This window comes from Talpa occidentalis, unplaced genomic scaffold (genome assembly GCF_014898055.3).
Source record: "Talpa occidentalis isolate TD23 unplaced genomic scaffold, MPIMG_talOcc4v2.1 talOcc4.9, whole genome shotgun sequence".
NCBI classification, from domain to species: Eukaryota; Metazoa; Chordata; class Mammalia; order Eulipotyphla; family Talpidae; genus Talpa; species Talpa occidentalis.
In genome coordinates, this window is record NW_023605305.1 from 117421472 (window position 1) to 117436068 (window position 14597).

A 14597-nucleotide genomic window follows, 5' to 3' on the forward strand; every position below is an offset into this window, starting at 1 on the left:
TTGGAGCAAAGACGCATCAGTGCCGATTCCACCCTCCTGGCTGCCACGGGCTGACCATAGGCAGAAGTTCCCAGAAAATCATCAACAACTTGAAAACAAACAACCACAGAGACAACACTGATCAAGGGAGGCTGCACGGGATGCCCCTGTCCCGCTGAGGCAGCCTGTTTGGTGCTCCTTGTTTAGCGTTGTCCTTGGGCCAGCACAGCAGACATCTGGGGGCTCTGGAGGGGTCTGGTTCATGACGGTCACTCAACAACAGTCAGCATGTTGCAACCAATGCCATCTGTGAGATGCGGGGGGCTCACCAAGCTGGAGCAAAGGTCCTCACACGGCCCAGCCAGGCGCCATCCGAGTCCTCCTGGGAGCACACCCAGGCGGGGATGCTGCGCCCCGCCTCAGCCTTGCCCCACCTCTCTGTCACGCAGCAGCAGCCTCCTCAGTGCCCCCTTCACATCTTTGTTTCTGAGCGTGTAGATCAGGGGGTTCAGGAGCGGGGTGACAATGTTGTAGAAGAGGGTGAGGAACTTGCCCTGGTCCTGGGAAGAGCTGTTTCCAGGCTGCATGTACATGTAGATGATGTTTCCGTAGAAAAGAGAGACGACAGTGAGGTGGGAGCCACAGGTGTTGAAGACCTTCTGTAAGCCTGATGCTGCTCGAACGTGTAACACAGCCCTCACGATGCAGCCATAGGAGATGAGGATCAAGATCAGGGGCGTCAGCACGATGATGACACCCAGGACAAAGACCGTGGCCTCCACCGCTGCTGTATCAACACAAGCGATCCTGATCAGGGCAGGCATCTCGCATAAGAAGTGGTCCAATTTTCGGTGACCACAGCGGGGCAAGTGCAGGGTTACTGGGGACATGGCCAAGGAGTTGGCTGCCCCACAGCCCCAGGCCACGGACACCAAGACCAGGCAGAGCCGGGGGTTCATGATCACCATGTAGTGCAGGGGCTTGCAGACCGCCACAAACCTGTCATACGCCATGACGGCCAGCAGCAGGCACTCCACGCCCCCCAGCCCCAGGAAGAGGCAGAGCTGGACGGCACAGCCCGCGTAGCTGATGGTCTTGTCCCGCCCGCTGAGGTTGTACAGCAGCTGCGGGATGGAGGTGGTGGTGAAGCAGAGGTCCAGGAAGGAGAGGTGGGTGAGGAAGAAGTACATGGGGGTGTGGAGCTGGGGGTCCAGCCGGGACACCAGGATGATGGTGGCGTTGCCCAGCAGGGTCAGCAGATAGGCAATCAGGATGACCACGAAGAGGACCCTCTCCAGACGGGGTCGGTCAGAAAAGCCCAAGAGGACGAAGCCGCCCTGGGCGCTGTCATTGGCTGCCTCCATCCCCTCGGTGGCGGCCGGGGCCTGTGGCCGCGGTGCTGGTGGCGCAGGAGAGGGACACTCACTGCGAGTCAGACGTGCTTCTCTGCTCCTGGATGTCGGCCATGTCTCTCGGGCTGCTATGACAGGCACTGCCCTGCTCCACCCCGTCTACAGCAAGGGAAACCGAGGCAGGAGTGTGTTGAATGGGGGGTGGGTGCAGAGCTGACATGAACCCAGGAACACGTCACCGCCCTGGCCCCAGTGACAGGAGAGGCCCCTGCGGCCACCAGATGTCCACCCTCCCGAGACTCTGTGCCCGAGCTCCTCTGAGCCCCGACCCCTGAGCCCGGCCCTCCCTGCACAGGTGCGGGCAGTGTCCATGGTGCAGGACACGCTGTCTGCTCACCCTCCCCCCGGGCCCTGCCGGTCCATGCCCTCCTCATCCCTGGGGTGACCGTCCCGTTCCAGAGGAGACACAGTGTTCACATGCGACACACACACTAAAGTCATCTCTCCAGCGGGCGTCCTATTGGAGAAATTAGATCTGTATTTCCAGGATACTCTGTGTTGCTCAGGAGAAATAAATTGCAAAATTTGTATAGAAATGATTTTGTTTTTGGATTAATTCACAGCTGTGCACAGAACCTCCATCACCTTCCGTCTGTGCCATGCAGCATCCACCCCAACACGTGTGGGAGGACCTGCACCCCCGCCTCACTGGAAGGTGCAGATACACAGGTCTCAACCCCAGCCCCCGCCCAGCCAGCCCTGCGCCCAGCAGACTGCGCAGCTCGCCTGCCTTTCCCTGCTTTTCTCTCTGAAAACGGGGCACATCAGAGCACCTCGTTTCCCAGATGCGTTTGGAGATTTTTTAATGTGAGAGAAAGTTTGTGGATGTGGAAATCTCTGGGAATGTGTCATGAAGTGTGGCCTCCATCCAGGGAGGGGCTGGGACAAGCGTCCGGTCGAGCCAGGCAGAGAAATTCTGCGTTGACCCGTGTGGTGAGGAGGAGCCGCCGCAGCGCAGGCCCCTCGGGCTGAGACATGTCAGGGCCACACTGCCCGGGCACCCCGTGGGCGCGCCCGGCTCCCCTGCACACCCCGGCTCCCAGGCCGCCCGCAGGAGCAGGCCCTGGCTGCGTGTCCCGAGTCTGCCCTCCGGGCCCTCCGCGGGGAGCCGCTGTCTCCTCAGTTCAGCCTGGCCAGCGCTGACCCATGGCTCGCTGCACCGAGCCCGGCTTCCCTCGGGCGCCTCCCTGCAGAGGAGCCTGCGTGGGCACTGGGTGCCGTTCAGGGCGGAGTAGCGGGGCCCGCGACGCCTGAGGGGTGCAGCCTCGGCGGGGGTGTCCTTCGGGTGCAGACGTGTCCTCCCTGTTCCTGTCCTGGGGGCTCCCCAGGGGCTGCTGCTGTCACTGCCCGGGAGCTGCCTGCACCCGGCACCCCGCTCACCTCCTCCCGCTGCTGCCCGCGGTCACCATCAAGGTCCGGGTGCAGGTCGGGCGGGACCCCTGGGCTGGTCACCGTCTTCTGGGAGCACCCCGGGGTCCTGCAGGCGCGCAGGTGCGGGCCCGGCGGCGCCTCTCCGGGCGGCCTCCCCTGGCAGAGGGTGGATGTTGGTATTTGTGCGGAGGCGCTGAAGTCAGCAGGTCTCCTGAGGAGGCGCAGCAGCGGCCCTGGGGGTCAGGGCTGTCGGCAGACCCAGGCGTCAGGGACACTGGGGTCCCTCAGGTCGTTACTGCCGGGCTGAGGCGTGTCCCGGCGGGTTCCCTTCGCTCCCCAGGGCCCGCCCTGCTCCGCGGGTAATTGGGTCCCCTGAGAGTTCCTCCCTGGCATCCGCAGAGGCTTACCTCGGGGCGTCAGTCAGGGCTCAGTCCACTGCTGTCCTGCAGCTACAGTCCCCGAGGGCGGCGGCCCCCAGGTCTCCAGGGGAGAAAAGTAATTGAGGCCAGCTCGGTCCTCCCACTGCTGGAGGGTTATTTTTTCCTCATTGGTCTATTGAAAATAGAGCAACATAATTCTGACTTCTTTAAGCCAAGACTTGTGCGTGTGCAAAAGAGAAAATCCATTGCCCTGAACAGTGGAGAAGCCTTTTCGCTGTGGGGGGTGATAGAAAGTATTTTATTAAAACTTGGTGATGGCGCATTGAACTCCTTGCTTTGTTGATTCACTTACCTGTGGGCTTCAGGGAAGTTTTCAGCGTATTTCAATTTATTCTTTAGCTTCGAAAACTCAGTGATAGCAAGTGTTTGCATCACACATACCTGATTGTTGAGACCCTGTCCACGTGACAATGTGCCTAGGTTCCTGCAGAAGAAACCACATCACAAGCGGAAGGTAAAGAGAAGGAACCAGGAAAGCAGGGCAGTTAGAGAGGAAGCAGAGAAGTTTTGAATGAGCGGGGTTGGAATTAGAGGAGTTTGAATCCACTGGCCTGGAAATCCGTCAGAATGACTCCTGGGGTGCTTCTGAATGGATGTAAATGCAGAGTCAGGGAGCAGAGAAACTTGCCTGCGGGGAACGTGTGGCAGTTGTGGGTGCGCAGAGCACACGGTGCTGTCGACGTGCAGACGGCGCCGCTCCGGCCTGTCACCTTGAGTGGCAAGAGCAGAAGATCCGCAGGGAGAGAAAGGCGCAGGTGAGATGCAGGGAGGGCTTGCCTCCGAGCAGGTGGATTTAATAAAGCCCAGGGCGCCCGCTCTCTCACCCTCGGGACACTGAGAGTAGAACCCCACTCCCGTCGCCTGCTTTGTCTTCCCGGAATGGAGCCGTTTGGCTTTGTGCGGCCCACCAGCCTCCCAGATCTCTCCCTCCAGGCGCCTCCTCGCTGCCTCCCAGGAGGCCATGCGGGCCCCTGGAGGGGCTGGGGAATAATCAGATTTGTGATCTGAAAATGCACCCAGTCATCTGTGCCTGTGGCTTTCCGTGCAGCCTAACTCGGGAGCACCACAGCCTAATTGGGGAGCACCGCAGCTTGGGGAAACTGAGGACCTATGCTGGGTTCGACCTCTTAGTTGTAGAGCGACGAGGGACCCAGGGCCCTGCCTGACCCCCTCCCCGTCACAGAGGCACTGGGTCCGCTGGCACTGCCGGCCCAGCCTTCTGCCAGGTGCTCTTCACGGGACCACCCAGCACGCGCCCGTGTCTGCGGGTCTTGAGTGTCCAGCACGTAGGGCCTCACGTTCTACCAAGAAGAGCAAACACAAGAAAAAACACCCAAGGGAAGCCCCACTTCCTAACAATTAAGACACCAGACGACACAGCACAGAGTGTTAGAGACGCCTCGGCTGGTGCGGCCAGAGGGCGGGGTGGGCGTGAAGGCCGTGGGGTCTCACTGAGACACTTGCGCTGGTCAGAGGAGAGGAAGGAAGGAAGGACTCACAGAGGGAGTCCCAGTGGAGGGAGCCCCAGGTGGAGGGAATCCAGGTAGAGAGAGTCCAGGTAGAGGGAGTCCAGGTAGAGGGAGTCTCAGGTAGAGGGAGTCCAGGTAGAGGGAGTCCAGGTAGAGGGAGTCCAGGTAGAGGGAGTCTCAGGTAGAGGGAGTCCAGGTAGAGGGAGTCCAGGTAGAGGGAGTCCAGGTAGAGGGAGTCTCAGGTAGAGGGAGTCCAGGTAGAGGGAGTCCAGGTAGAGGGAGTCTCAGGTAGAGGGAGTCCAGGTAGAGGGAGTCCAGTTAGAGGAGTCCAGGTAGAGGGAGTGCAGGTAGAGGGAGTCTCAGGTAGAGGGAGTCCAGGTAGAGGCAGTCCCGGTTAAGGAGGTGACACCTGGAGCTGGGCAGGGAGCAGAAAGGGCCGGTTTACATGCTTGGAATGGAGTGAAGGGAGGTTAAAGTTGTCACTCAGTAAGTCTGACAAGATGCACATGGAGAGGACAGCTTTCTCAGTGGGGAATGGGTGCTCTCGGGGCTCCTGTTCACCCCTGAGGGGTGCAAGGCCAGAGCCTCTGAAGTGGCTCCTCCCGCCTGAGGGCCATCCTGGTGCCTGCTGGACACCCAGGGACATGCGATCTCAGGCCAGGGAACCCCTTGCTGAGCCACGGGGAGTCCTGCTCAGAAGATGGGATTCTGTCAGGGTCTCACCAGGGCCGGCCCTACTGTGACCTGAACACCCGAGTGTTGCACTAAGCTGTGAGTCCTGCTTGACCCCTGCTGACTGGTGAGTGAGCTGGCCCCAGGGCACCAGCTTCTTCTCTGCTCAGATCATGGTGGGAGATGGCACAGCTGACTGGTCCCTAAAATATTGCCCAGAGGGATGGAGGCCGTTACTGCTGCTGGAGTTCACAAGTGAGAGGAGAGGGGATTGTGTGGTCAAGCATGAATGCATAGAGGCTTTGTCAGTGCCAGGACCTGATGAGGTTCTCTCCCTTCTAAAATTATTCTGCTCTGTCGTGCTCCGCTGAATGGAACAGAGAGGGGAGAGTGAAAGGAAAGACAGAGTGAAGGAGAAAGGAGAGAGATGGGGAGAGGTGAAGGGAGAGAGAGGAGTGAGGAGGAGAGGGAGAGGGGGAGAGGCAGGGAGAGGGGGAGAGAGAAGTGAGGAGAAGCAGAGGCAAGATTATGGCTCTGATGCCCCAAAGGTACTAGACTGAGCTGAAATAATGTGAGAATTACCATTTTGGATATGGAGGCCTTTGAATGAGAGGTTATTGAAAGGCATGAGACGCTTGAACGAATGCATGTGCATTTTTTTTATCCAAGGTACATCCCTTGGAAGAAAAGCTTGCCAAGATGCTGTGTGGACCCTTGTGGGAAGGGTGAAGTCTTCTCTCCATTTGTGTTGTTATTTGCACAATGGCTGTCAAAATGTGACTATCTCATCATTCCCCAGCAATCAGCATGGAAGCCTGAGGCACGAGACCCAGCATATCTGTAGCCTCCACTCCATGCCAAGAGCCTTTGCTGGGCTCAGAATTCTCAGACACAGAATTTTAGGAGTGATCTCCTGACCCGAGGTGGTCAGCTTTTGTGCTCCTGTATGATTTTGTTACATTTACAGTCAATGTTATGACCATCATGGATTAAAATTACACAGTATTTTTACTTTTTCTTACACAGTAAGAAAAAGGAAATTAAATGATCTAATTTCAATTTTTTGACAAGTTATTAAAAACTAAAAGTTATTAGTCACATCAGCTTATCCTGGTTATTGCTCTGCTAGTTTTCAGTTTTACTGTAAGTTCTGCAAATTCCTACCCTGTTCAGTTTTATGATTTTTAAAAAAAGATTTATTTATTCATTTACACAAGAACTGGGGCACAGGCCAGATGCATGGGAGGGTGAGAGGACTCATCAGAGACAGAGCGGGGAACAGAACAGGCAGACTGACAAAATACAATGCTGATGGGAGCAGCAGGCGAGACAGGAGAGGTCTGCTGTGCCATGTGGGACCCTTGCCGGCGGCCAGGATCAAACCAGTGCTGCAGAGGCTGATGGACAGCTTTACAGCACGGCGCTCAACTGCCTGCGCCACCAGGGGAGGCCCCAGTTTTATGATCTTAAGCTTACCAGAAATCTGTCCTTTCCATGGGTCTATTTGGGATGAATCACTTTTTCAAAAGAATCAGAGTAATACAGAAGCTTTTCTAAATTACAGAAAGTCTTAAAAACACTCATTAGATCCATTAAAGATCAAATTGGATTTCATACAATTAAGAAGGATATTTGGTTATTAAGTAGAATTATAATGAATGACATGATATCAAAACATTGATTTCTAGGAATTTTATAAAATTTCTAGAGTGGATGCCCAGTTTGGATAGGAAAGTAAAAATGTCTTAAACTACTTTCCTAAATTTAGATTAACAGGAGAAAATATTTGTAGAAATAGTTTCTTGGCTATTTATATCCCAATTGGCTGGAAAAAATATAGATGAGGAAAAATATTTTTGCCTCTACAATTTTAAGGTATTGCCTAAGGCACCACATATGACAAAAGGCAGAATAATAGGAGAACGATAAACAAAAACTTTAGCAACAAGAGTTTAGTGTGATTCCAGTATTCATGGGAGAGACCCAGAGAAACTGGTTTGATACCATTATGACCAGAGAAGATACTTGATTTTTAATTTTTTTAAAAGATTTATTTATCTATGCTGGAGTGTATAGGCCAGAGGTGGGGGGTTGAGAGAATTCACCAGAGACAGGGTGGGGAGAAGAACTGAGGTACACTGCTGAGGGGAGCAGCGGGCGAGATAGTGGAGGTCTTCAGTGTCCTGTGGGTCAGCTTCCCAGCTGGCGATCAAACTCTGCTGCAGTTTGATAGCACTGAGGCTTTAATCCCTGTGCCACCAAGGAGGCCTGATACTTGATATTTTTGTGAATTTATTGATGTTTCCTGATTTATGACCCAAAATATGATCTATCCTGAAGAATGTTCCATGTACACTTGAGAAAACTGTGTACTCAGCTATTTCGCCCTGTAAGTGTCTATTAAGCCCATGTGGTCTAATTCCTTCTTTAAGGCTATTGCATCCTTGTTCATTTTCTGTCTGGTTGATCCATTCATTGATAAAAACTGGAATCTTGAAGGCCCCAAATACTATTATGCTGCTGCCAATATCTGTTTTTAGATTTGGTATTAGTTGCTTTAGGTATTTTGATGCTTCTTCAGATGTGTGTATGTGTGTGCTCTGTTTTCCTAATGCATTGATCTCTTAGTCAATACATTATGTCCTTCTCTGTCTCTTGTTAACTTTTTTAGCTAGAAATCTATTTTCTCTGGTAATAAATGCGGTTGTCTCTGCTTTTTTTAGGGTCCCATTTACTTGTTGTTTTTCAAACTTTTACTTTGACTTATGTTTTTCTTTGGAACTCAGGTGGGTCCAAAGGAGATAGTGGAAAGTTGGGTTTTGTTTTATAACCACAAGTCACTCTACCTTTTGATTGGTGAGTTCCATCCATTTAAAGTTAGGGTGATTGTTGATATATGAGGATTTCTAACTGTGAATTGTTTTTAGTTCTCTGCTTCTAGTTTCTTTCTTTCTTTTTTAAATTTTTCTTCTCTTTAGATACAAGAGCTCCTTTCTACATATTTTGTAAGGGAAGTCTCCTTCAACTTCTGTTTTTCTGGAAAAACTTTCCTTTTCCCTTCAAAGCTATATCTTGTAGGCTATAGTATTCTTGTCTCAAGTATATTGTATATGTCTTACCACTCTGTCTTTGCTTGTATTATTTCCTCAGAAAAAGCCTTCTGATGTAAGTCTGATGTAAGCCTTCATAAGTTACCTACTTCCCACCCCCCCTCACCCTTCAATAGTCTTTCTTTATTTTGAACTCTTGGAAGTTTCACTACTGTGTGTCTTGGTATAGGTATCATTACATTTAGATAACCAAGTTCTTTTATCTTTATGGATTTGTACATTTAATTTCTCCCCCAGGTTTGGGAAAATTTCCTCTATTATTGCTTTGAATACATTCTGTGTTCGCTCTCTGTTACTCTTTAGGGATACCCAGTATCCTTTTCTAATGGAGTTGGATAGGCCTGGGAATTCCTCCCTCCCTCCCTTCCTCTATCCCTTCTTCCCTCCTTCCCTCCTTTCTTCCCTACCTTCCCTCCTTTCATTTTATGTTGTATTTCTCTTTTATCTTCTCCCTGAGTCCTTTGTGCATTACTATCTTGGATATCACTGATCTGACCCTCCATTTGGTCTATTTTGTTTCATAGCTTTCTGCAATTTTTAAAATCCCCTCTATTAATATTTTTACATCCTGCAACTCATTGTTTAATTTTTAAAGCTTCAATTTCTATTTTCTGTTCATAAATTCTGTTCATAACTTCTGTCATAAATTCCTCATTGCATTCATTAGATTTTCTGAATGTGGTTATATCTATTTGATTAGATTTTCAGAGTTCTATTGTATCATTTTGACTTATATTTCTGTGTTTTCTTCCATTTCTTTATCATGACACTTTTGAATTCTGTATCTGATAAGAAAATAAAATTTTTTATGTCTGTGGTTGGATTCTGAAGTTTTCCTTTCCTGTGATGTCATGCTCTCTTAAGGTCTCAAAATGCCATGCATTATAACTTTTTATCTGCACATTCTGCTGCTTTAGATTTCCTTTTCATAAACAGCAGACACTTAGATATACACACTGCTTCCACTTTTCCAGCAGGTGGAGGTGTGGATTTATGTGATTTTACACTTTTGGTCTTTCCCAGGTACCACAGGTCAGAGACCTGTTGTTGCAGCTGCTAAGCTGGGGATAGGAAAGGGTCCATCAGCTGGTGTGAATGTGCTGGATGGGTAAATGGCTTATGTTTGTGGCTCTGCCATAGCTCTCCAGTTTTGGGTTCCAGAACCAAACCTCTGAAATCTGTGTGTTCTCATTGCACTTCAGTAGGTCAGTACCAGTCTCATGGAGGGGGTGGACAGAAGGCATGCTGCCCAGCATACTGTTCTTATTCTTTTGACTAGGGACCAAGTTCTTACACACATGTTTCCCCTCAGTCAAGCTCCACTCAGCCCTTCACTACCCAGGTCACTAGCTGAGCTGCAGTGCTGCAGCTTGTATGTCAGCTTCCTTGCTATAGACTTCAGTCTCCAGGATTTCTTCACCTACTTTCTTACCTGTTGGATGAAGTATGACTATCTTCACTGTTCCCTTTGGTTCAGTGCTCCCTATTGGCCTCTGATGTCCAAGAGATGCTCCAGTTTCAACCTGAGTAATAAGGGTTTAGTGCTTTTCTGGATAACTTTCAGATTTAACTCAGTAAAACTGACCGATGCTCTGATATGGCTCAAGCCACCTCATTTAATAATATCTTCAACTAAAGATGTGATGTTTTGGAGAGGGAGAAGGGAAGGACAATTGTGGAAGATTACCAAGAAGGACAGTACACAAGAGTAAAATCAGCATGCATATTGTAATTAATGCCTTTTCCACTGATCAGAGTTTCCCAAGATTTGATCACTCCATTTTTCTGAGAGATCACGGACGCATCTCTACAAATGGAGATTTTCCCTTAAAAATGTGTTCTTAGAAGTTTGGTATCAACTAGTTGGTTATTCAGAGTTTTTTTCATGACTTTTTTTTTAAACAAATCATCAGATCAAAAAATCCTTTTGCTAGAGACATAGTTCACAATGATAAAATTTGTTCCTCTACAGATATTTCTGACTTAAGGAATTAATGAATTGAAAACAAACAGCAACAAAAGGAAAACTCTGATTAAGAAAAGTAGGTTTGACACCACATGGCAATCTTTTATAAGTAGGAAACTCATCTTTATAGTACTTATTACATTTTTTTCTTTGGACTTGGCTGTAATGATCTTCTAGAGGAGTGTTTGTATTATGTAATTCACTCAACAAAACTCAGTATGTGGGAACTGATATTGTCTGTTAAGTCCACAGAGAGATGTGAGAGCTGGGAGAACAGGTCCTCACATGGCCCAGTCCAGGTGCATCTGGATCCTGATGGGCACACACCCAGGCTGGAGATGCCCTCAATCCATGGACCTCAGCCCTTCCCCACCTTCCTGTCACGCAGCAGCAGCCTCCTCAGTGCCCCCTTCACATCTTTGTTTCTGAGCGTGTAGATCAGGGGGTTCAGGAGCGGGGAGACAGAGCTGTAGAAGAGGGTGAGGAACTTGCCCTGATTCTGGGAAGAGCTGTTTCCAGGCTGCATGTACATGTAGATGATGTTTCCATAGAAAAGAGAGACGACAGTGAGGTGGGAGCCACAGGTGTTGAAGACCTTTTTAATCCGTGATGCTGATCGAACTTGTAACACAGCCCTCATGATGCAGCCATAGGAGATTAGGATCAAGATCAGGGGCGTCAGCACGATGATCACGGACAGGACAAAGACTGTGGCCTCCACTGCTGCTGTATTGATACAGGCGATCCTGATCAGGGCCGGTAACTCACACAGGAAGTGGTTCACTCTGTTGTGTCCACAGCGGGGTAAGTGCAGGGTGATAGAGGGCATGACCACGGAGTTGGCTGCCCCACAACCCCAGGCCACGGACACCAAGACCAGGCAGAGCCGGGGGTTCATGATCACCATGTAGTGCAGGGGCTTGCAGACCGCAATAAACCTGTCATACGCCATGACGGCCAGCAGCAGGCACTCCACAGTACCCAGCCCCAGGAACAGGCAGAGCTGGACGGCACAGCCCGCGTAGCTGATGGTCTTGTCCCGCCCCCTGAGGTTGTACAGCAGCTGCGGGATGGAGGTGGTGGTGAAGCAGAGGTCCAGGAAGGAGAGGTGGGTGAGGAAGAAGTACATGGGGGTGTGGAGCTGGGGGTCCAGCCGGGACACCAGGATGATGGTGGCGTTGCCCAGCAGGGTCAGCAGATAGGCAATCAGGATGACCACGAAGAGGACCCTCTCCAGACGGGGTCGGTCAGAAAAGCCCAAGAGGATGAAGCTGCTCTGGGTGCTGTCATTGGCTGCCTCCATCCCTCCGGTGGTGGCAGAGGCCTGTGGGCGTGGTGCTGGTGGCTCAGGAGAGGGACACTCACTCCCGGTCAGATGTGCTTCTCTGCTCCTGGACGTCGGCCATGTCTCCTGGGCTGCTGGGACAGGCGCTGCCCTGCTCCACCCCGTCTACAGCAAGGGAAACTGAGGCAGGGGTGTGCTGAACAGAGGGTGACTATATGAGGGGGTGCAGAGCTAACATGAACCCAGGAACACAGCACCACCCTCGCCCCAGTGACAGGAGAGACTCCTGCGGCCATTAGCGTGCCCACCCTCCTGAGACTCCGTCCCCGAGCTCCTCTGAGCCCTGACCCCTGAGCCCGGCGCTCCCTGCACGGGTGCAGGCAGTGTCCATGGTGCAGGACACTCTGTCTGCCCAGTTTTCATCCCTTAGCAAATGAGATACAGTTATGATGGTTTGGGAATCCTATTGACACATTACCTAGTTTTCTTATTGGAAAGTATAATGTTCAAGTTACCTCATTTGTTTTACAGGTGTGGTTTGAAATTATTTTAATACGTGCGGATATTGGTGACCATGAATGTTTCTAGATATCTTACATTAAGTTTATTACTCAAAGAAAGAAGGAACAGGAGTTTATGAAAATAGGCAGGGAAATCAAAAAAATATCTAAGCAGGAGACTCTGTCCTCATTATATGTCCAAACGTAATTTAAAAATATAATCATTAAGGGGGGGGAGAGGAGAGGAAGGACTTAAGTCAAAATAAGGGGGGGGGTGCAGTTGTATGGGGAATATAACCAAAAAGAAAATGCATACATTGTGCAAAGATGAAAAATGATGTAAGAATTATATAAAATAAAAAAAATAATCATTAAGATATGGTAATCGGGCTTGGGGCTGTGTAGACCCCTACTTCAGCCTTTACTGCCCAAAATAAGTGTTTGAGAATCTGAAGTGTCTGTTCTTGCTTTGAGCCTCTGATCTTTTTGGGTTCAAGGAGATCGCCAGGCAAGTAATTCTCAAAGACAACACCAGAAAAATTAAATCTGATTGCATATTTAAAAAAAAAATCAGTGGTCTGAGAAACTCAGATTAGCCAATGTAAGAAACAGTGAAGACCAGAGAAAATTGGCGTGGCGTTTGACAATGGTCTTGTTTAATCATTTTTTTCCAAGAAAGTGACAAGAAAAGACAAAACACAATAAAAACAGAAGGGACATGAATTCGTGGTCGGCTGCATGACTGTGATTTAGAAGCAACATGACTTTAAAACATTAAAATTTTCTCATTGATGATGAAGGGCATAAAAAATGTAAATCAATGAGTCTTGCTTTCTAGACAGGGAGGTCCTTGGAATGTAATGTGTGCCCAGCTCTGAAACCGTGAGGAACCCGGGCCGTGAAATCATGAATTTCAATCGAGGGATGTCTGCGGGAATCTGGAAAGAAGAGAATTAGAAATGCACAGGTGTGCTGGCGCCGTGCTGCCTGACCCCAACAGAGAGCGCGGCCAGAAGCGCGGCCAGAGGCGCGGCCAGAGGCGGGTCCCCCGCATGGAGCCCGCACCCAGGGTTCGCCCTTGTGGGGGACACTGGCGTGGACACAGCCCGGGCAGGCCCGAGGCGGCGTGGTCCCTGCTGGCCGAGTCGCGCCCCAGGGGGCTGGGGCTGGAAGGCAGCCTTGTGGCCCGATCTGGGGGACTGGGGACCACTTTGGAAGGACCCCCTGATGGCGCGGGGTCCGCGGCCACCGGGTGGCCGGGCGAGGGCAGACGCCCTCGAAGGCCCCTCGCCGCCCTGGCTCCTCTCACACTTTCATTCGTTTGGCTCAGGTACAAACACAACGGACTGGCTGCCTGGCGGGCGGCTGGGCTGGCATAGACTGGGGACCAGCAGAATTGAGTGGGTTGATTCAAGCATCAGGAGTGAGGATTTGGATTTGGAAGAAGTAGGACAGAATTTACCGGAATTGTTCCCGCAAATTCAAGTTTCAGTTCATTTGATAAGGGGGTTTATTTTATAAGGTGCGTTCACATCTTCCATAAGGCAGAAGCCGTGTGTTGTGAGGACGCAAAGATGCTGGTGCTGTCCAGCAGGGAGGTCGCGGTGCTGCAGTTTATCACACGCCCCCTCGGCCCCCCACCCCATTATGATGGAAAAACTGTAGCGACACAAAGTTCCAGCCCACTGTGAATGGCTCCTGGCTCCTCGCTGGCTCTGCGGGCAGCGGCTCCCTGGCTCGGGCTGCAGGGCCTGGCCCCGGCAGGAGGAGGGCTGTCCTCCCTGTCTGCAGAAGGCATAGCCCTCCATCCTGCCAGAGGGGCTGGGAAGGGTTGCCATGTGTTTTCTAGAAGCTCCTACTGGGATCCACGTTTTCAAAATGGGGGTGGCCAGACCCTGCGCCTCAGGGGGCCCTGCCCATGACCAGGGGCTGAGAACACTCCCTTCCACGAGATTCTGAATCTCCCACATCCAGAAGCACCTTCCTGTCGTCGCCGGAGGAAGCGTGGTTCCTCCTAAATGTTAGTAACGTAACAAAGAAAACTTTAATTTTACCTGTGACCCTGTTTTCTCTCTGGTGCTGTCTGTGTCCCCTGCAGAGGAGCCTGCATGGGCACTGGATGCCGTTCAAGGTGGAGTAGCTGGACCCGTGATGCGTGAGGGGTGCATGCTTGGCTGGGGTGTCTGTCGGGGTGCAGACGTGTCCTCCCTGTTCCTGTCCTGGGGGCTCCCCGGGGCCTGCTGCTGTCACCGCCGCCCAACAATGAGAGTTGAATGCACCCGCCACCCCGCTCACCTCCTCCCGCTGCTGCCCGCGGTCACTGTCACAGTCCGGGTGCAGGTCGGGCGGGGCCTCCAGTCTGGTCGGCGTCTTCTCTTGGGAGCACCCCGGGG

General features: G+C 51.3%; 2 protein-coding genes across 2 annotated transcripts; both read right to left on the bottom strand.

The window, feature by feature from the left end:
* Window positions 1–398: 398 nt before the first annotated feature.
* On the bottom strand, window positions 399–1343 carry LOC119236945 (olfactory receptor 2W3-like). Its single transcript, XM_037500876.1, has one exon. It carries the CDS (start codon window positions 1341–1343, stop codon window positions 399–401), a length of 945 nt encoding a protein of 314 aa, XP_037356773.1.
* Window positions 1344–10777: 9434 nt separating this feature from the next.
* LOC119236946 (olfactory receptor 2W3-like) lies at window positions 10778–11722 on the bottom strand. Its single transcript, XM_037500877.1, has one exon. The coding sequence runs from the start codon at window positions 11720–11722 to the stop codon at window positions 10778–10780; it is 945 nt and encodes a 314-aa protein (XP_037356774.1).
* Between the last annotated feature and the right edge of the window lie 2875 nt (window positions 11723–14597).